Source organism: Hippoglossus hippoglossus, chromosome 12 (assembly GCF_009819705.1).
Source record: "Hippoglossus hippoglossus isolate fHipHip1 chromosome 12, fHipHip1.pri, whole genome shotgun sequence".
Classification (NCBI taxonomy): Eukaryota; Metazoa; Chordata; class Actinopteri; order Pleuronectiformes; family Pleuronectidae; genus Hippoglossus; species Hippoglossus hippoglossus.
Genome location: NC_047162.1, coordinates 8,901,873 through 8,922,161, shown reverse-complemented (window position 1 = coordinate 8,922,161; position 20,289 = coordinate 8,901,873). Strand labels below are relative to the sequence as shown.

Here is a 20,289-nt window from a genome sequence, read left to right as displayed (position 1 = left end):
TCCCGAAATAACTCCTGAAAAAAACAGCCCAATTAAAAAAAAAAAGAAAAGGTATAATGAGCCTGTGAGAGAGGGGACAGTGAGCTACGGTGCTGTCAAACTATGACTCACGTCTCACGGGGGAAACGCTTTGGCGTTCCGCGACGTGACATCCTTCCGCGACACAAAGTAGAGCCAATGTTCACTTTGGTCATAATGAAACCTTCCTTAAAAGGGTTTTAGAGAATTTTCAAGCGGGTCCATTCGAATAATCCAATTTGGATGACGCACAAAACAAACCAACCCCTGAAAAAACTGAATGAAACCACCACAAACCCAAAAGGTAAACATGTTATTTGTACATTTTTTTTATTTTGGCATTTCTTTGTTTTGCATTTATATTAAGCAAAGTGCATCTTATTTTCTTTTTCATCAACACATTGCACAATACATAAATAATGATGCATATAAAACGTCTTCATATTTACAATTAATAATATATTTATATATAACATAAAATACATTTTTCGCTTCTTATTTTTATTTAATTAAATCTTTGTCATTTATTAAACAAAGTCCGTCAGAATCTTATACTTTCGTCTTCTTTTAAAACCTTTTTCCTCTCTTTGAACCTCTGGAACAAAACAAAAAAAGGGAAAGAAGGTGTAGTCTGTTTGTGAAGGGGGCAGAAGAGGTGAGGAAGGCTGCTGCTATCGTGTGTTGAAGATGACTTCCAACCAGCACGGGCAGCTGCTGATGAACTGTCTGGTGTAGCACTGTCCCCAGCCCTTCACAAAGCTTATCTGCACAGTGAAGCCTGTGCGAGGCTGCTGCGTGAACTCGTGGTCGTTGGGCCGCTGCAGGCTGCCGGCCTTGTCATAGTCAAAAGCTTTGATGGAGAACCCGGGGAACACCTTGTGCACCAGCAGCGTGCGCGAGTCCGGGTTGTCCAGTGTGGCCGACTTAATGAAGATGGGGTAGCAGCTGCGGTTGTAGACCCACACCCCGTCCGGCTCACGCGTCAGCTGGATGCCATAGCCGATCTTGGCCCGCACCATCTGCACCAGCTGGGACTTGTTATCGGAGCAGAGCTGACCCAGACAGAAGCCGTTCCCCTGAGGTAGATCATAGAAGATGTCCAGGGAGGGCTCCTGGACTGAGTAGAGGCGCCCGACGCGTGTCTTCTCCTCCCAGTATGCCACCACGCACCAATGGGCCCGCTCGCCAGACTCCTGCATTGCCAGGGAATCTGAGGTAGGAAACAGAGGAAGGAGATGGTTAGACATGTGAAAAAGGGGCGCAGTAACAACATGTTGGCACTGAAACATGAAAACACGCATCAAGAAGCAAAAACAAGGAAGAGGGGGAAACGATGAGTGCAGGAGGCTGGGATGAGGGATGATGAGAAATATCTTTGTAAACATTTGTATTTCTGCACAACCTCTTCCTTTTCCTTGTTTTGGGAAATGGAGAATGTGCTTTAGTCGAGAGCCAAAGCTCAACTGTCATCCTCAATTTCTGCCATACAGGAAAAACCATGTTGGAATTCCTGGACTTCAGACAGGAGAAGCAACTCAGAGACATTGGCAGGCAAGTGTCCACACGCAGTACAATATTTGTCTAGGCATTAAACGCTTATCGTCTGTCTGGCTGTATTTTTGTAGCGGTGTGGCCAACAATGTGCTGACGTCAACCGGCCCGTCCGATCGTCTCCCTACGGCAACATGCTTCACCCTGCTGGAGGAAATTAGAAACGTTCTGTCTGAATTCGCGGAGAAAGACGAGGCCGCGGTAACTGAGCAACGGCAAGGAGACGAAGGGGGCTTTCACACGAGCGCATAAACCATTCCCCAACCCCCCCATCTACGGCGAAAGCACATGGCGTTTTGCCGCCGAGAGAGGCTGGCCGTTAACTCTCAAGCCCTGGTGTCTGAATTGTTGACAAGCCAGGCCTCTCCAGTCTAAAGTTTCCCCCTGAGCGTAAAAGAAGTGTAGCATTGGCCGTGCTCCAGTTTCCAACCCCCACCACCAGCACCGCCGCCACCTCCTCCCTCCCCTGTCTCCCTTTTCGTGTGCCTCCTGCGCCGTCCCTCTTCCCTCTTCATATCTCTATTCCGCAGAAATCTGGCTCCCAGCTAGAAAAGTGGGAGCCAGTCAGGCGCGAGGGAAATAGAGGGAGACGGAGAGAGAGGGAGAGAGAGAGAGAAGGAAAAGAAAAAGAGGGGGTGGGGGTGAGGGGAGAGAAGGAATGCTTTTTCCCATATTTTGACTGTTACTTTTGCAACTTTGCTTCCTCTCCCTACTTCACCTAATCACCTACAGCTTCTATCAACTGCTCCGCAATCAATTTGTACATCCTGTCTCTCTCTCTCTCTCTCACATACACACTCAAATCCAGCCTGGATGAAAGACACATTCAAGGGTTAAGAAAGCTCAAAGAGAGGAAATATATGTGACGGGGGGGGGGGGGGGGGAGACTGAACAGAGCCTCCCTCAGAGCAGTTTCAGTCGCCCAGATCCTTCCCATCCGACCCCAACCTACCACCGCACGCCCCCACCCTTACTCCTCGTTTCATCCTGCGGTGGCTGTGAACGCAACCGGCAATTTGGAAGGTCCCGTCTGAGACAAACTGCAACATTAATGCGGCAGGATCTCTGCCGGCCCGAGCGGACTAGCCGCGGCCTGTCATTAGCCCCTTCATTAGACGCAAGGGAGGGAAAAAAAGGGAAGAACGAGACAACGCTGGGAGAAGAGACACAGAAACAGAGGGGGGGGGGGGGAACTGAAAGCATGCCTTCCGTAAAACAAGAGGGGCTGTGTTCTTTGAAGTTGGTCAGAGCCAAGCCTCGGGGAGTTTATCGTAAATCCGTCCCTACGGGGTGCTGGGGGGAAACTAAGTACCCGGTTATCTACCTTAGACTAAATGGAAGGAAGAAAAGCATTTATCTTTGAGATAAGAGACAGAAAAGTAGCTCCCACGTCTCAGGATGATGTCAAACAGAGTCTCTGACCCAGGCTTTGCTCTCACGTCTGCTCTGCGTGTACGTACAGGAACCACCAAGACGAAGGACACGGTGGACTTTCTTAACAGCTGACACGGGGCCTGCTGGTGGAGCTCACCTGTGGGGCCCTGTGTGTGTGTGTGTGTGTGTGTGTGTGTGTGTGTGTGTGTGTGTGTGTGTGTGTTTGTTATTGCTGAGAGAGACAGGCCCTGGCGTCAGAGGTCATTAGAGCGGCTGCTTGTCTGAGCCTGTCATTGCAGCCTGAAAACACCCTGCTATTCAGGACTACACTAACTGCCCCGCTTCCCCTCCCTCGTCGCCTCTCCTCTCCTCTCTCTTCTCCTCTCAGAAACTCCCAACTGGCGGTGAGAACCACAGAGGAGAGAAGAGAGGGAGAGGGAGAGAGAGAGATGGAGGAAGGATGAAAGCAAAACAGTTGGAAGGCGAGACAGAAAAACAACAGAGGGAAATATGATGGGGGAACAGAAAGAGGGAACAAGTAAAGCTGTGATGTCTTCAGTGTCTGGTGAAAACACTGGAGCCTTGAATCTGCAAAATCCAGTTTGTAAAACAGCCGCTGTGTTATAGGAAGTAAATATCTGATGACATCACGATGACACTATTTTCTTAGACTTCCTCTGCAGCCGCAGAGGACATCATACCAAAGTTTTCACAGGAACAGTAGTGCACCTTTAACGAGTAAGCAACATTTGTGAGTTGAATATTAAGCTGTTGGAGGTGAAGCTAATATTATCCACTTATTATCCTGCTGGGAAGTTTGTTCTATAATAATATATTGTATTTTATAAGCTGCTGATAATGTATAAATAAAGCTGCATCAAATTGCACAAACTCATTTAAACATGCCGGCTTTTCTGTTTTCAAGATCCATCTATTATTTTTGTAAGAAATCAACAAAGATGTTGCAAAATGTCCCATCTCGCATTGTTCGAGTTAATGGATCCGCCTCCAGATCTGAATCCACACCAGTATTTAATGGGTTTCTACCTGACTCATTCCACTTCCTTCCACAAAGTTTCGTAGTGACCTGTCAAGTAGTTTTTGTGCAATGCTGCGAACTAAGTAAGCGGATGACGAAAGAATAAAAAGTACACTATTTCCCTCTGAAATGTAATGAAGTAGGAGGATAAAATACTCTAGTATATTTTAATACCAAGCAAATAATCACTTGGATTGAGTGCAGTAGCTTCTTCTGGGATTTTTTTATATTTTTATGCAGGGCTGACAGCAGCTCCCCTGAATTCTTCGCATTCTCCACAGTCGAACAAGAAGTACTGACCGAAAACTAATCAGAGATTTCCGACTAAAAATTAAATATAGCTTCAGAATTCGGTCCAGATTTTTCTTTTTTTCTTTTTGGGACGTCAGCAGAGAGGGAGGGAGAGACAGAGAGAGAGAGAGAGAAACAGGCAGACTCCTCCATCTGTGGGGCGCAGCCTTGTGAAGAGTATGTTCACAGCTTGTCCTGACAGCAGATGAGCTTACACCTCATGAGTAATGCTGCTGAACACGCGCACTATAATGTGAGTGACCCCGTACACAACACACCTTATTCCAAGTGCGCGGCTCATTTAACTGCATTTTAAATATTAACACATTGCGTTTGTGTGCGTGTTGACGTGCGAGGTGTCTGCTGCTCTGAGCTCCTCATGTTACAGTCTGACCCTATTTCAGGTGCTTCTCATGTAGGTGAGCGCGTGCGTCAGACGGTGTCGTCAGAGTCTCTCCGCAGAGGCCCCCTGCCCCAGTGTGCGTTTTTCCATCCGCAGAGCCGACTGCCACCCCTGTCTGTGCGTGTGTCTGGGTGTCTGCCTATCGGAGCATTAGTCCGTCTATCTGTCTGCCGCCCCCACCTGCTTGTCTGCTCTGCAGCCTTTCAGCCCAGTGTGCGTCTCAGGCTTCTCTCCTCGCTGAAGATAAGCTGGCTAGCCGGCGGCCCCGGGGCCATCTGTCACAACCCGGCCCCTTTTCTGCTCTGTCCTGCCTGTGTCAGTTGTCTGCTTCCCAGTCTGGTTTGTCCCATGGGGTGCACCCCCCCCCCTCCCCTCCATGATTGCAGAAAGACACTGGTGTGGAGAGCTTCATGTGACCTTGATCATAATGATACCAGGTCTTGTAAAAAGCATTTTATTGTAATATAAGAAAAAGCAAAGGAGCCTCTAATGAAAGCTATTAGCTATTATCAAAACTGTGCAAACACAAACAGCACCCTGCAGCCATATCTTTTTAGGTATTTAATGAGAGATAAGCTTATGGTATTTGGGGGGGGGGGGGGGGGGGGTTGCTCTTCAAAGCACTACATAAATGTAAATGAAACCATGCCACAATCAGGGAATATTACACACACTGCCGGCTCCCCCATGGATTTTAATGGTCCTACGGCCTTTAGGAGCGGACGCCACGCTAGCTGAGACAATTGTACTTGGTCTGGGGGGGGGGGAGGAGGAGGAGAGGGAGGACGGGACGGCTGGAAGGGAGGGGGGATGGGCGATGACAGACTGGGTGCTTCTCTCAGGGCCAGAAACACAGTCTGGAAAGGTTAATCATTACCTCTGTCTGACTCTGCACACCCACACCCACACACACACACCAGGTCGCTACTATTCTTAGAAGTCAACACAGTCACAGTAACACGCCTGCACCCTCATGCAGACACATGCATGCACGTACACACATGATTTTCAACCTTCAGTTCTGGACACAACACTATCAACATCAGTAAATAGTGAGGAGGCTCCTGAGAACTGTCTCGTATCGATCCCTGAGAGCTCTTTGTGTGTGTGTATTTGTGTGTGAGTGTGTGTGTGCGTGCACGCCTTACTCAGCCCAGACCATAATGACACTGTCGTCATCAGACACACACAAGACGGCTGAAGAGAGGAATGAGGAAGACATGAAGGAAACAGCTCAAGGGGGAAGGAAGGACTCTTCACAGCGCCTTATTTTCTAAGTCAACACCCTCTCCCGAGCCGGGGGAAAGTCTATTCCAAAGGTCGAGGGTCACCCTGGAGGCATTCCTCTCGTTCCCCCTGCCACGCCGTATATGCTCAACCTTGTGAGCATGAGTGTGTTTCCGTCTGTAATGAAAGCCGCAGCATTTCCTGTCTGCGTTCACAAAAACTATTTGGTCTTATAGAAGGTAGAGTCCTCCTACGCTGCACTCCCCTCTGCGGAGAGAAATTCAATGTCAGGCGACCCCCTTCAGAAAAAGAACACTTTACCAATCCAATTTGTGCAGTGAAAACAGAAGAATAGTCCTTGTCTCACATCAATACAACACAGCCTCATAAATGTGAGCCAGGTTTATGCTTGTAGCAGCAAGTGTAGTCTCACACTGTGGCTACATCCACATTACTATGTTTTTACACTCCTGGCATCCAAACTACACGGAGAAGTCTGAAAACGCTGCCGCAGATCGATGTAGGAACACAAAAAGGTTTGATGTAACTTTTTCCACCACTGCAACATTATGCATTACTAAAAAAATAGACTGATTTATAAAATTGGTGCACTTTCCCTTTAAGATTAGTCACAAACCGTCCGACTTTAAAGAAGAATATGGCTGTGGGTTTAGTAGGTGACAGAGGAAGTGCCCATTTTTTGTGGCAGGTTACGTTGACGCTCAGTTGCCCCCCCCCATTTCAAGAAGCATAAATAAGCCCTGATGGCAGGAAAACCGCACAGGGGAGTGGCACAGTTTCGCTATCTGCCGATCTGACTCCTCGCAGAAACATAGATAGAGAGAATGACTCGCACACACGCCAACTCTAACATGAACCATCCGGGCTCACGACCGACCGGGGGAGAAGAAGAAGATAAGGATGGAGAAATTGAGCACGTTTTCCTAATGCCTCCATCTATGGCATAATTTTGTCTGAGTGGAAGTTTCTGCTGTAATTACTTGATCCGAATGTCTTGATGTCGCTCTGGGAATTGTGTTTTTCTTCCTCTAAAGATAAAACTCAAGACGGTTTCATAATAAACTTGGGGGATTCTTCCATTTGCAGCCACATTATAGGACGATGTGGACGTTTGTACCCCTGTTACACGTCCGTCCTGAGTTATTATTCAAACCCCCCCCCCAGGCCCCATTTCCCAGGGTGACAGGACAAATAAACACTGGCTAGTTGGATACCCGGGTGCCAGGCGGGCCGTAATGATGTCATCAGCTCACTTTTGCAAACGCACGTCAGGAGATCACCCACTGCAACGGGCAGATGGACAGACAAGCCGAACAACCAGCTGCATTGTTGTGGCGCCGAAACACCGTGGGAACTAAAATAATCGACGCGCCGTAACCAAACCAACAGAGCCAGTTGTGTGCGGTCGGTGCTTCTACGGTGTTGTTACTCACTTATTAATAATTATGTACCTCTGAACTGTATTTCTGAGAGTGTGTGTGTGTGTGTGTGTGTGTGTGTGTGTGTGGTATGCAAGCACTGTGGTCTGTGATAGAGATGTGGCTGAGTCTGTCCCTGAGATAAAGACACAAGCACACCCCTCCAGTCTGAGTAAACAAAAGACAAAGTGACTACATGAATGAGCAGGCAGACGGGTGGAGACGGCCGCCATGTGTGTCACACCAGAAATCTCACACACACACGTCTGCAGAAATGTGTCTCCACTTAATACCATTTTAATTTTTATTCTGCTAAAAGGGGGACGAGGAAGGTGTCCTTCGTCGCTTCCTCTTTCTCCTTCACACACATTCTCTCACTTCAATTCTTCATACACTGTGGTTAATATATATTTAAAAAAAAAATCCACTTCCACAAAGTGACTGCAAACCAAAACAATGTTCATCTTGTTCTGGGCTTCCCTCCAGCTCAGGCTCGGTGCCAAATCTGCATAGCCCACCTTTCAGTCAACAGGCTGTGCTAAGGTAGGCAAATGTTTTCAACTATAAATGCTATCTCGATGCTACGCTAAGGAGAAGACAACACGAATCTGAGAGAAAATCTTCTGAAAAGCTTGTGCACGCTCTGCCCTATCCTCGCCTTTCTTCTTCCCTTCCCCTCTCTCTCTCTCTCTCCATCTTCTGCCGTCTCCGCTCTGCTGTTTTTTCGATTTGCGCAGCATAATGACACAGGGTGGGGAACAAGAGGACGGCCAAAACCAAACTTGAGTCCCTTGCCAAGAGGCGGCTTGGCTGCCGCGCAAGGAGAGGAAGTGGGGAGTAATGAGAGATCCTGGCCCGGCGCGGAGCGGCCCGGCTCCGCTCTGCTCGACTCGCTGGCGAACGCACAGCCTCCAAATTACAGAGAACAGAGCAGAGCTGCCGGCCATCTCTCCCTCCACCCAAAGCCGCCATCTTCTCTCCCACTTCATTCCTTCCTCTAACTGTTCGAGCAATGGAGGGAGAAAAATAAGCGACAAAAAGAAAATCGGGGTTTGAAACAGAAACAGTTTTACGGTAAAGAAAGGGTTTGTTATCTCACAAAAATGTCAAGTCACCTGGATGTAATAGTGGACATGTACATTTAAATCTTAGTAGAAGCCAAAATAAATAAATAAGTATAGGAAAATGCTCCTAGTGTTTGTTTTCCGTCAAGACGAGGCCTCGGCTGCCTCCCTGTCCGCTCGCCTTTTCCTCAAAGACATGAGGTCATATCCTGCGCAGCCCTTTCCTTTCCCTACTAACCCAAACAAGGCAGGAATGCAGAGAGAGAGAGACATAGAGAGACAGAGAGGGAGTGCGAGAGACTGAGGCTTCTCTGTTTCTGAACTGTTTATTGCTTAGTTAGTTTCCCTAAGATAGTGTCTTAGTTATTACAACTGCGATAAACAAATTCAAAACAACACAAACGGGCCTTCTCTCACTGGGCCTGGACCAAAAATGGGCCGTTTCTCCAGGGGCCCTCCGCATGACAGCAGAACGAGTTTGATTTAACGACCTGAGGTGCTAAGACTAAATTTAATCTCTGTCAGAGCCCCTGATGAAGGTTAGACCTCCTGCCGATTCACCGGATGACTAATTGACTGACTGAAGGGCCGGACGACAGTCTGTTGAGCGAGGTGACTGGCCGGGGGTGTAAGAATACAACTGGGCCTAAATTTAACCTGCAGTGGGAGGAAGCGCCTGTGTGACAGTCGGCCGTGCGCCAGGGCTCGCACCAGGTCACTCTATCTGCCTGTCTGTGTGGATGTATCGTGTGTGTGAGAATGTGAGTGTGTGCGTACATGTCAGTGGGCCCGACTGGATCCTCTTACACGCAGGCACTCCGGGTCAGTCCCCGACGGCACCAGCAGGCATGCCCCACACACACACACACACACACACACACACACACACACACACACACACACACACACACACACACACACACACACACACACACACACACACACACACACACACACACACACACACACACACACACACACACACACAATTGATCTTCTTTGAAATATACACGTCCTAATTACCAAGTATCAAAACTATTAAGAGCAGAAAACTGGAGCTGTTTGACAAGATAGTTCCAAACTCCATTTAAAATGTGTCTAATTTTAGACAGAAAGATCTTTCACATCTGCCTGTGTTGAGACAATATTTAACATTTGAGAACATTTGGATTCATTTACATCAAATTATGGTAAAAACATGCCTAAATCTGTCAAACTAATGTTTCTGCATCAGGACCAAAACCACGGTTACTGCAGCACAAGCATGGAAAAGTTGCTTTCCACAGCAAAGGCACAATCTCAGGTCTTTCATCTAATAGAAAAATTACTTTTTAATCTTTACTAAATGGACACGCAGCTATGTGAGTTACCAAAACTGCTCCAACCTGGGTGAACCAAACCCCAGAGCTAAGCCCAACCCCCCCCCATCTTCCAGCTCCCAATATGAGATCAGCACCCCCGACACCCAGATCCAGGCCTCTGACAGCCACCAACCCCTGCTCTCTTCTCTTCGCCACTCTGTTCCGAGCCGATGACGTGAGCCAGCAAGAGGAGCTTTGGAGCTGGTAGCCTGGCAGGCAGCCTAGTTTGCATTTGCGCTTGTCGCTGTCGCGGCTCGCTTTAACTCCTTCCAGCCCGGAGGCCCTTGGCTCTCCGAGATGGAGAGAAGGAAGGATGTTTCCTCTAACCTCATCTCATCAGCTCTGACTTAGCTGTGCTTTCCAGATGGGTACTTTTTAAATCATGCCACTCCAGAGCAAGTCAACAGCTGCTAAAAGACGACAAGCACTTAATTGTTCTACTACAACGCACAAATCTCGCTGACTTCTTGCTGAAGTCTTTGCTACCATCACAGCCGCCCTCCTCTCTCTTCCTCCTTCCTCTCTGCAAATATGTCTGGTGAAGAACATAAAAAGGGCAGAGCGAGTGAATCAGAAGGTCAGCAGCAGGCCTCCGCGAGAGCCATGTTTCTTTTGTCAGGGCCCCAGAGGGAGGGAGCGAAAGGAGAGAGGCAGGGGAGGGAGGGGGAAGGAGGAATGGAGCGGCCTGTTTTTTTTTCCCTCAGCCTGCCAGAGACATCATGAGGGCAGAGCGCTTTCGGGGCAGAGCGCTTTGGCCATCCCGGCCTTCTTCTACCTCTGCTGCTTTTACAGAGGGGGCCCATTCACTGGCGCGCCGGCCCGACGCTGCCATGTCATCCTCGCCAGGAAGGAAAACAGGCGAGGAGGAGGAGGGGTTGCGTGTTCGGCTTGCTGAGGGAGGGACGGAGTATGGGAGGGAGCGTGGGGGTGCCTGTTAAGACACCACTTCTTGGGTTTCACAGTTTTCAACCGGGTCTAAAATGTGTCTTTACTTAATACACACAGGGAGGACTTTAGTGTCCATCTGGGGGTCTGGAGGAGGAGGAGGTTGATTTTTGGTCCCTCTGTTCTCTTAAGTAAGGCTCTTATCTCCTCTCCCATCTAAGAACACACACCCACACACACACATATATGCAGGCAGGCAGTCTAACCCCTCCATCCCCCTACCACCAAACAAAGGAGGGGGGAAAATGGGCAGCGAACACCAACTGACATAAAACAGGCTTTAAAGGCCCAGTAATGAGAACCATCTGAGGCGAAGGAAAGCAGAGAACAGCAATAGAGCGATCTCAAGGCAGCGGAAAGCCAACTCCTTCTCTCGCTCATTCTGTAGCCTATGGACCGGGTGCTGCTGGGTAAGGAAGGCAAACGCTGCCAAAAGGGGGATTATGGGAAGTAAAGCTAAGGAGGCCCGAAACACGTCGTGCATGACAGATGGAAGAGAGAAAGGTGCCCGCGTCTCCCTTTTATCCGCACAGGGAGCTCCGAGAAGAGTCTACAAGGTCATCCCCCCAGTGTATACACACAAACACACCCAGACAAACACGCACACAATACTACACGCACAGAGCATATTCTTCTTCAAACAATGGCTGAGCGTGTTTGTCTTCCATTACAACATAACACAGGGAAGGGATGAGAGGGAATGAGAGAGGAAGAGGAGAAGAGAGGAGCGTTGTTCAAAGAGCCAGGAGGGAGGAATTTATGTGGATGTGGGAGAAATTCACCACCCTCCTCCTCCACTGGTTCTTTTTTTTTTATTACAGAGGGGAAGCAGGGGCCCCCACAATCACTGCCTCGTCGTCACAAGTAATGGAGGGGAGATGGGAGGAATGCAAAGGAAAAGGAAAACAGAGCAGAAGAGGAGAAGAATATGACGAAGAAAACATTTTCTTTGAAGGGATGTTTACCTGAAAGCCCCACAGGGGCCGAGTATGTTGTTCCCCCAGTTTCACTAGATGAGGGTCCAGAGTCTGGAGAATCTAATGGAGAGAGAGACAGACTTTGAATTAGTACTCGTGTGTGTGTGTGTGTGTGTGTGTGTGTGTGTGTGTGTGTGTGTGTGTGTGTGTGTGTGTGTGTGTGTGTGTGTGTGTGTGTGTGTGTGTCTGAGGGGCAGCAGCTGTGAGGCCGTCAATCACTCTGGTGAAATCAATGCCTAATGAAGACGCTGACGACGAAGCTCACACTCTCACACACATGCAGAAGACTCCTCACAGCAGAGTTTCTTACACCCCTGATAATCCCCCATAATCCACTGCTTCAGGAGAAACGTTAGCCCTGTATCTCTGCACAGACGAGCTGCCGGGTCTGGAAAGGGGCTGTATTCTCTCTGCTAATGATTGAGGCTATAGTTTGGCCCCCAGACTCTCATCCCAGCTCAATAACCAAATACAGATCAAACACTAGAAGACTGGAGTGAAACACTTGCTGTTCTGTGATAGCCGTCCAAAAACCTCCGATAAATGTCTCACAACATTCTATTTTTGTGAATTTTAGGCATTTAAGAGAATCAGAAATCTATGTCCCTCAAAATAACTTAAATATGTGCGTGTCGCTGCCAGGACACACTACATTCCAGGAAAATAAAAAAAATGAATGAGGCAAGCAGAGCCTCAAAAAGGCCTCGACAGCCGACCGGCATAGATTTTCTGAACGGCGCACAACAGCGAGCAGACGAGAATGAAAAGCTCGACATTCTCTTCTCGCCCTCCTCTTAGCATCTGAATGCTGGACTCCCACCAAGGCTTGTAACGTCGACTAGTTTCGACATGACACCTGAATGGGGCTTTAACAAAATTGCTGTGTGTGTCAGGCAGAGCAGTACACACACACACACACACACACAAAAACACACACCGCTGGGAGAGGGGCTAGCTCTGCCGCAGAGCTGCTGCTGCTGGTAGCTTGGAATTCACTAATGATACATTCCTTTTGCTGCACGTCAACGCTGCTCTGCACCTACCATCCGTCCGACCACGGTGTGTGGCAGTGGTCACCTCCGCTCTTACTGGATTGTGACTCTAAAAGTGCAGTTTTCCCCTGATGGGTGTATTTTTTGTAAGGCACGTGCACGTGGACTGCTGCATTCAGCTCGATCCCACAGAGGCTAAAATAACAAAATGCAGAGTGAAGAAAACAGGATTCTCGCCGTACAGCGTGTGGGGGCTCGGTGAGCATCTCATCCACATATGGCGAGGAGGTGGAGGCGGAGGAGGATGGCGTTTCTGTTGAATACTTCCACTCTCTGTCTAACAGATTGTCTCGCTGGCCTCCTGTGCAGCCGAGCGGAGCCGCAGGAGCTGTGAAGTATCTCAGAAGTATTTCTCACCGCCAACCTGGCCCCGTCCGGACGCTGCCCGTGCTGCTGCGGTCGCAATAACGAGATGCACGGGCAGTGCCTGGCTTTCATAGGCTTCCAGCTGCATTGCCCTGGTCTCCCCGGGCAACAGTTCACAGCTGACCACAGGGTCTAAAGGGGGGGGGGGGGGGGGGGGGGGCTACCGGAGAGAAAGAGCTAAACAGTGTGTGATTTATATTCCCCAGAGCTAAGACAAGGTAGCATTTTACGTCTGGGGCTGCTTTCATATTGACCGCCGCTGCTGCTGGAGCAGACAGCCGCCCTGACACATATAACCCCCACTTCCTGCTCACTGGAATCATAAAACCATCATCGTTAAAAAAAACCTGCATTCCTCTTCTCTTTTTTTTTTTTACATTGAATTGCTTTCTAAAAATTGACTGTTGAGAGTTTCTGAATGCCACGATGTTTCAACACGGCCGCGTATCGAGCGAATGCAAAGAATAGTGTAGAAAATGGTCGTAGCCTGCAGTAATGGGAAGGAGTTGATGACTGACAGCTCACCGAGGCGCTGGGGAAAAACCCGTCTTTCTACATGATAAGCTTGTCTGTCCTCTGTGCATGTGTGTGCATGTGTGTGTGCATGTACCCTCCAGCCTGCTTCATTGTCCTATTAATATATGTTGTCTTTCTCCCGGCTTCACCAACACAGACAGGCAGACACTGTCTCCTTTGATTAACCACAACTGCAGCTGCACTCGCTGAACACAACCAAACAAGGAAATAACATGACAGGTGAGCTGCACACTTAAATTATGCAAATATGTTTTTTTAGAGATGTCCATATTCATAGGAAGTATTAAAAAAACATCTACTTAGAGACACTCTTAGAAATAAGGGTTCCAAAAGCTAACTTTCTGAAGGGCTTTGGTTTCACTTTTGGTTCAAAGATGTATTCAAATATTGTTCAAAGCATAGGTGTTGTAAGATTGTCAACCTTGAAAATGTAAGGTTTACACATATTTCAGAAGTTTTACATTTGTATGCATCTGGAATCTTTATTAAATGAATCGCACTGTTTTGTCATAGTCTCCAGTCAACAGTAAATAAGTGTGTTTTATAGCAAGTTCTACCGGGGTCCAAAAAGGGTTCACCTGAAGAAAGGCCAAAGAACCCTTTATGGTTCCACTTAGCACTTATATTTCTAAGAGTCCACAACGGCCTGGTGATATTTTCCCCGTCTTGTTCTGTTCTTGTTGGCAGTTCCCACACAGTCACACCAATTTAATTTTTTTTTCCCTTCTTTCCACTTTGCTCTGTTAGGGGAAACGGGGTGGTAACATGAGTTATATAATCATTTCCCCTCTCTGCATCCAGCTTGCATTTCCTATTTACCTTCTCGTTTCCTTTCATCGCAGGAAAGACTCCAAAATGAACTCCTGCCCCGAGACTCACGTCCCACCAGCAAGAGGGTTTGAGTACTTAATAATTAAAAATAGGATTTCTCTCTCAATATCTTTGGATCAATTTCTGCTCCATCTTGGAAATGCTTTTCAAGTCAAAACAATATGACGGAAGCCCGGTGGGTTAATACGACAAAGACGGAGCGAAGGGGAGCTTTTGAAGAACACACAGCTGCAGCTGCTATGACTTCCTATTGTTTCCACTCACTGAAAGCCACTTTCTCCTTCTCCTGACTAACTGGACGGCTGCACGGCCGACTGGTCATTGTTCGACCCGGAGCTCTTCCTGCACTGACACCACAGCCACACACTGGGGGTATAAATGAGCAAATGAGCGAGGGAGAGAATCAGAAAATTACTAACAGGGGCCTCAGCACGTCCGATACTTTGTCACTGTTTCTGTGACATGTAGAAAAAACTCATCTCCTTCCCCCTCCCACCATTATGGCATTGTTCTGGTTATATCCTGAAATTTAACATACTTTAATAGGTGATGACATAACTTGATGCCACTTTTCCGGCACCAGGGAATAGCAGCGTGTGGAATCTGGCACAGGTGCAGGCAGATAACAGTTAAACAAGACTAAAGCTTGTAAAGTGGTGGGGGAAACAGTTGTAAGATCATATGGAAATGCTCTCCCCCAGACCCAAGAACTAACATGAGATGTGGGACTGCGACACACACACGCGCGCACACACACACGCGCGCGCGCGCACGCACACACACACACGCGCACACACACGCAAGCCCTCAGCCTTAATAATTCAATCAATCCAGTTGATAATGGCTGTCTGGCTCCAGACACAACGCTGTCTGCCTGTTTCTCTCTCTCTCTCTCTCAGCGATTCACAATAGAAAAATGGACACACACAAACAAGCACCCATACAATACAGACACACACGCGCACACAATATGCCCCTGGTGACGTCCTCAGTCAGTCTGTGGCTGGTATCTCAACTTTGTGCTGCTTTGCCCTGGCAGACAGCCACACAAGAACTGCCCGGCCAGCCAGCCAGCCAGGCGTGCCACTCTGCTATCATAAATCACAACATAACATGGAGCCATTTCCTACAAACACACACATGCACGCACACACACACACATACTCATAAATGCACTGCAGGGGGAAGTGTGTAAGACTATATGTAATGTCACACAGCATATAATCAGTTATGAATACTAGATGAAGCCTGTTCAATATGCATTTTGTGCAGAAATATACACGATTGTGGTTGTGTATAGACTGGGCTCACCTGGTGGTTTAAGATAGTCCATGGGATAGCGAGAATATGGAGGAGGAGGAGACTCTGCATGTGGAGGGAGGAAAAAAGAAGAAGACGCATGAGCATAGGAAGAGAAGGGAGAGATCTCAACTTTATGATAAGAGTAGTTTCATTCTTCAGGGAAAAAGGGGGGGTTTGTGTCTGTCAGCCTGAGCCTGCAGAGGAAAGCAGAGAGGGCCGGGGCCGGGCGGCTATTGCCTTTCATTGGCAGGCAGATAAACAGGGGGCCGCCTGGCGCCAGGAGGGCCACTATCAGCGTCTAGGACAAACTGAGATACGGGCCTCTTTTGGCCCGGGACGCCAAGCAAGCACACGCACATACACACACACGGGGGCTGGAAACTTCAGCGTGGAAAGACTGTAAAGCCCTGGCTGAGTTGCTTTTGCACTTTGGAAATGCCAATTGTGAAATGCTGAAATGCCAGACAGGGCTGTTTGTTTGATGAAGTTGGAAATATCCCTGTTTTGAGTTGGAATAAAACGGCTCATATAAGAAAAACATGTTGGGTGGCAGCCTAATAAATGGATCTTTACTGGGCAATCAACACATTTAACAGTTTGAAAAACATGATTGTAAGAGTCGATTGCTGGGAGGGGAAGATGTTAAATTGAAATGTAATGACAACATGGAGGAGGACCACTTGGCACAGTTTCCACCTGGGCCCAGTTTGACCTTATGGAAACTCAAGACAAGTGTGCCAAAGGAGGTGATGTCATTTGAATTAGGCTAATTGGTGCTTTAAAAGCCTGGCAATTCTTTTCACATACTGTGTTTGGATTCAGAATAAGGCCCCACAACACCAGCAGAAATGAATATTGTTGTGAGGATGTACAGATGGATGGATGGATGGAGGGGGGGGGGGGGGGGGTAATTTCAAAAAGAATAATCCGGCTCACCGAGTTCACAAAGCCTGCTCATGTGGTGCGGGTTGCAGCAAACGAGCTCCGGGTTGATTTTCCCGTAGGATTCACAGCAAGACAGCCTCTTGAGCTCCGAGGAATGCCTGAGGTCCGGCCACCTGAACACTTTGTAGAGCAGCATGGGGAGAGAGTAAGACTGTTGACCCACTTTGGCGTCCACTTTGCTGGGCAGGAGCAAGCAGGGGCTCCGTGCGCCCCCCTTGGACTCCACCGCCTGCAAGAGCACCTCTAATTGTTTCTCTTTAATCTTCTTCAGTATGGAGTGGGTCAGCGCCTTCAGTTCGGCCTCGGACCCGGCGCCGGACTTGGCCACCTTTGTCGCTTTGCCCATGCAGCAGCCCCCGGAGCCATGCGTCGTCCCTCTATCCGCCTCCCCGTCGCCCTCCACGGGCGCGCGGCTCCTCCAGAGTCGCCGGACGAGCCCCGATCGTTTGGTCCTGAACATGCGGGACGAAAAGAGGGTTCCCCGGCTAAAAAACGAGCATGGTGTCCGCAAATCATGAAGATTCCGGGATCCGAGTCCAGGCGGTGACAAGCAGCCTGAGAAGAGACGGTGGAAAAACTGGGATGAGCTGGATGAGCGGAGGAAATCTGTAGCATGCGCCAGTCTCTGTCTCCTGCAGACTAGATCACCGAGGTGGGGGGGGAGAGAAAAAAGCAGCAGTTCACGGGACAGTCAGCGTCTCCTCTGGGGGATAAATAACCATAACCCCCGGGGGCGTTTAAGAGCGGGCTATAAAACGGAATCTCGCAGCCTAAACACCTCCGTGGCAGAGGGGGGAACGCGGACGCATGTAGCCGCGGATGCGTCAGGATCTGCTGGGTGATGTGCAGCCTAGCACCGCGATCTGACCCCTTTAACACACACCCCGTGTCGGTTTTCAGCAGAGCCTACAAACATCGCGGTGAAAACTGTACTAAACTGTGGGCCCCGCTTGGAAATGAACGCACAATTATCCCACGGAAAGCGAGGCTCGCCGCTCGCGTCCTCATGAACATTAATCCACAAAATCCTTGATCCGACTGCGCAGAGAAGGGCTTTCTCTTCCCTTCCTCCACCGCCACCACCACCGGGCTACTTCTCGTGTTTTATCCGTTCTGGTGCGAGTGTGCAGTGGGTCTGTGGTTCTGCTGGAGAGCCGGGGATTCAAATCCAGGACTGGATCTCTGACCCTGTGCGTTCGAGGAGGCAAAAACGCGAGAGACCCCTCGGGCTACGTCCGCGCAAAAATAATTTTTTTTAAATAAAACACCGAGATTCAGGCGGCGAATCCGTCAGAAATACAAAAAATTTCAAAAATAATCCAACGCTCGTATAATCACACACGAAGTTTCCGTGTGTGGGAGCCGACGAGTGATGTGGAGAGGGCTCCGCGTCTGTCTGTAAATGAGGCGGATGGCTCGGGTGCCCTTGCTCCGTCTCCAGTCTCCAGTGCGCATTGACGCGCCCGGTCACGTGTGCGTCTAGACACCCTGTCGCTTAAAAGAAATGTGATTGTGTTGCGCAAACAACAGATCAAGTGGAGCCCACGGCGCACGCTCACGGGCACGCACATAGCACACACACACACGCACGCACGCACACATAAAGGGATAGAGGAATTAAAATAAATAGGAAAAGTGCGAGAGTAGAGCCCAGGAGTGGGAGTTAGGCCCGGAGATACGAACTCCACATTAAAGTTACTCGTGTTAAAGTTTAAAATGTTAAATACACACTAAATAGAAGGCTTATGAAAGTATTTAAAATCCATTATAGCTTATTAAAGCGTCTATTCTTCTATTTTGCTCTTATTTAACTACATTTGATAAGTGGATAAATAAGGAAAAAGTGACAAAATATACATATATGCAACTTATGACAATTTAGAGTGTTTCCCTCCTGGATCCTGTTTTATTTTCATTTTAATTTGACATATATATGTTTTTTTTTTAAATGGGAATCAGTCAAATTAATGGATCACATGTTGCGTAATAGTCAATTCAATCCAAACTTTCCCTTTCTCAGACTCTTTTGGTGAAAATGAAACATTTCTGATATTGTCATGTTAATCATTCAGTTTAGCTTGTTTTACAGTTCTATGGGTTTAACCAATGTACACTTTTACCCTGCGTACGGACTCTCAGGATGCACTTGCGCTCCTATTCCCCACTATAAACCACACAAATGTTTAGTCCTTGACTTCACATGTACACGATGGTAGTTCTGCCAGACTAAATGTAGGGAATACACACAGAAGTATAAACCGCCTGCATGTCCAAAACGCAGAGGGGAGCGCGCTGCTGCCCCCCTCTGGACACACACACACACACACACACACACACACACACACACACACACACACACACACACACACACACACACACACACACACACACACACACACACACTCTCTTAATTATCAACACAACAGTTTCCACCTGTATTTGTCCAGAGAACTTTCCATCAGCTGAGGATCAATTTCCTTTCTTACTTTGCAACTAAAGCCTGACAGCTTCCTCCCTATTTCTTTGTCAATTCAATCCATTCATACATATATATATATATATGATTTATTTACAGGATATAGACAAATACATACATAAAACTAGATAGATAGATAGATAGATAGATAGATAGATATAGATAGATATAGATAGATATAGATAGATAGATAGATACTTTAGTGATCAAGAAGAAAATTTAACTTAAATATAGCTTGAAACACATACAGGGCAAGAAAGGCACGTACAACAAAAACAAAATCAAACACAATGTGCGCAGGTAAAAATGTGTTTCTATGGAGACAATGCAAATAGTCAACCACTCTCAATTATCATAGTAAAGATACTAAACTTAAGTAGATAAAAACGTATAAGACCAAAACCAAGATATTGTGCATATAAGGGCAAATATAGCCAGTAACAAACATTTTTTCGACAAGTTCAGTTTATTAGCAGTGATGTTGAATTGTGAGACTCAACCTAGAACCGTTTAGTATGTAAAAGACACCAAACTCTGTTGAAAGAATATCCTCCCTCAGTCATCCACTGGGTAAATAAACATTTTCCTAATACGTGTGTGTCTGTGTGTGTGTGTTTGTGTGTGTGTTTGCTGCTCCCCAGACAGACAGACAGTAGCCTTTCTAGGGGGAGGAGGTGCAGGCAGCAGTATGTTAATGTGCTAGTGAGCCAGTGTCGCTGCAGGGCAGGGGGGATGGATGGTTGATAATGATGATAGGGGAGATGTGTGTGCGTGTGCGTGTGTGCGCGCGTGTTTGTGTGTGTGTGTGAATAGCTCATCCCCGCATTGTCTCAGGATCCCCCACTGGCGCCGAGCAGAAGCGCAGCGCAACGAGCCCAAACGGCGCATGGAGGGGACTGCGTCGCTTTTTTTTTTTTTACGAGGCAGTCTGGAAGTAATCAGTCAGTCAGGGGAAAAGGTCTGTCACAGGGACTGAAGTGACTGCACACACACACACACACGCACACGCACACGCACACACACACACGCACACACATACTCACTGCCCCCTCCCCTCTCTGTGCCTTTCTACCTCCCTTGTGAGTGTGTGC

At 48.0% G+C, this 20,289-nt stretch overlaps 1 protein-coding gene across 1 annotated transcript; it reads right to left on the bottom strand.

Moving 5' to 3' along the window:
• Nucleotides 1-323: 323 nt before the first annotated feature.
• Nucleotides 324-18,184, bottom strand: smad7 (SMAD family member 7). Its single transcript, XM_034602357.1, has 4 exons — nucleotides 16,714-18,184; nucleotides 15,787-15,840; nucleotides 11,678-11,749; nucleotides 324-1,228 (listed from the first exon to the last, which is right to left on the bottom strand). Exons 1-4 carry the CDS (start codon nucleotides 17,180-17,182, stop codon nucleotides 690-692), a joined length of 1,134 nt encoding a protein of 377 aa, XP_034458248.1. The 5' UTR covers nucleotides 17,183-18,184; the 3' UTR covers nucleotides 324-689.
• Between the last annotated feature and the right edge of the window lie 2,105 nt (nucleotides 18,185-20,289).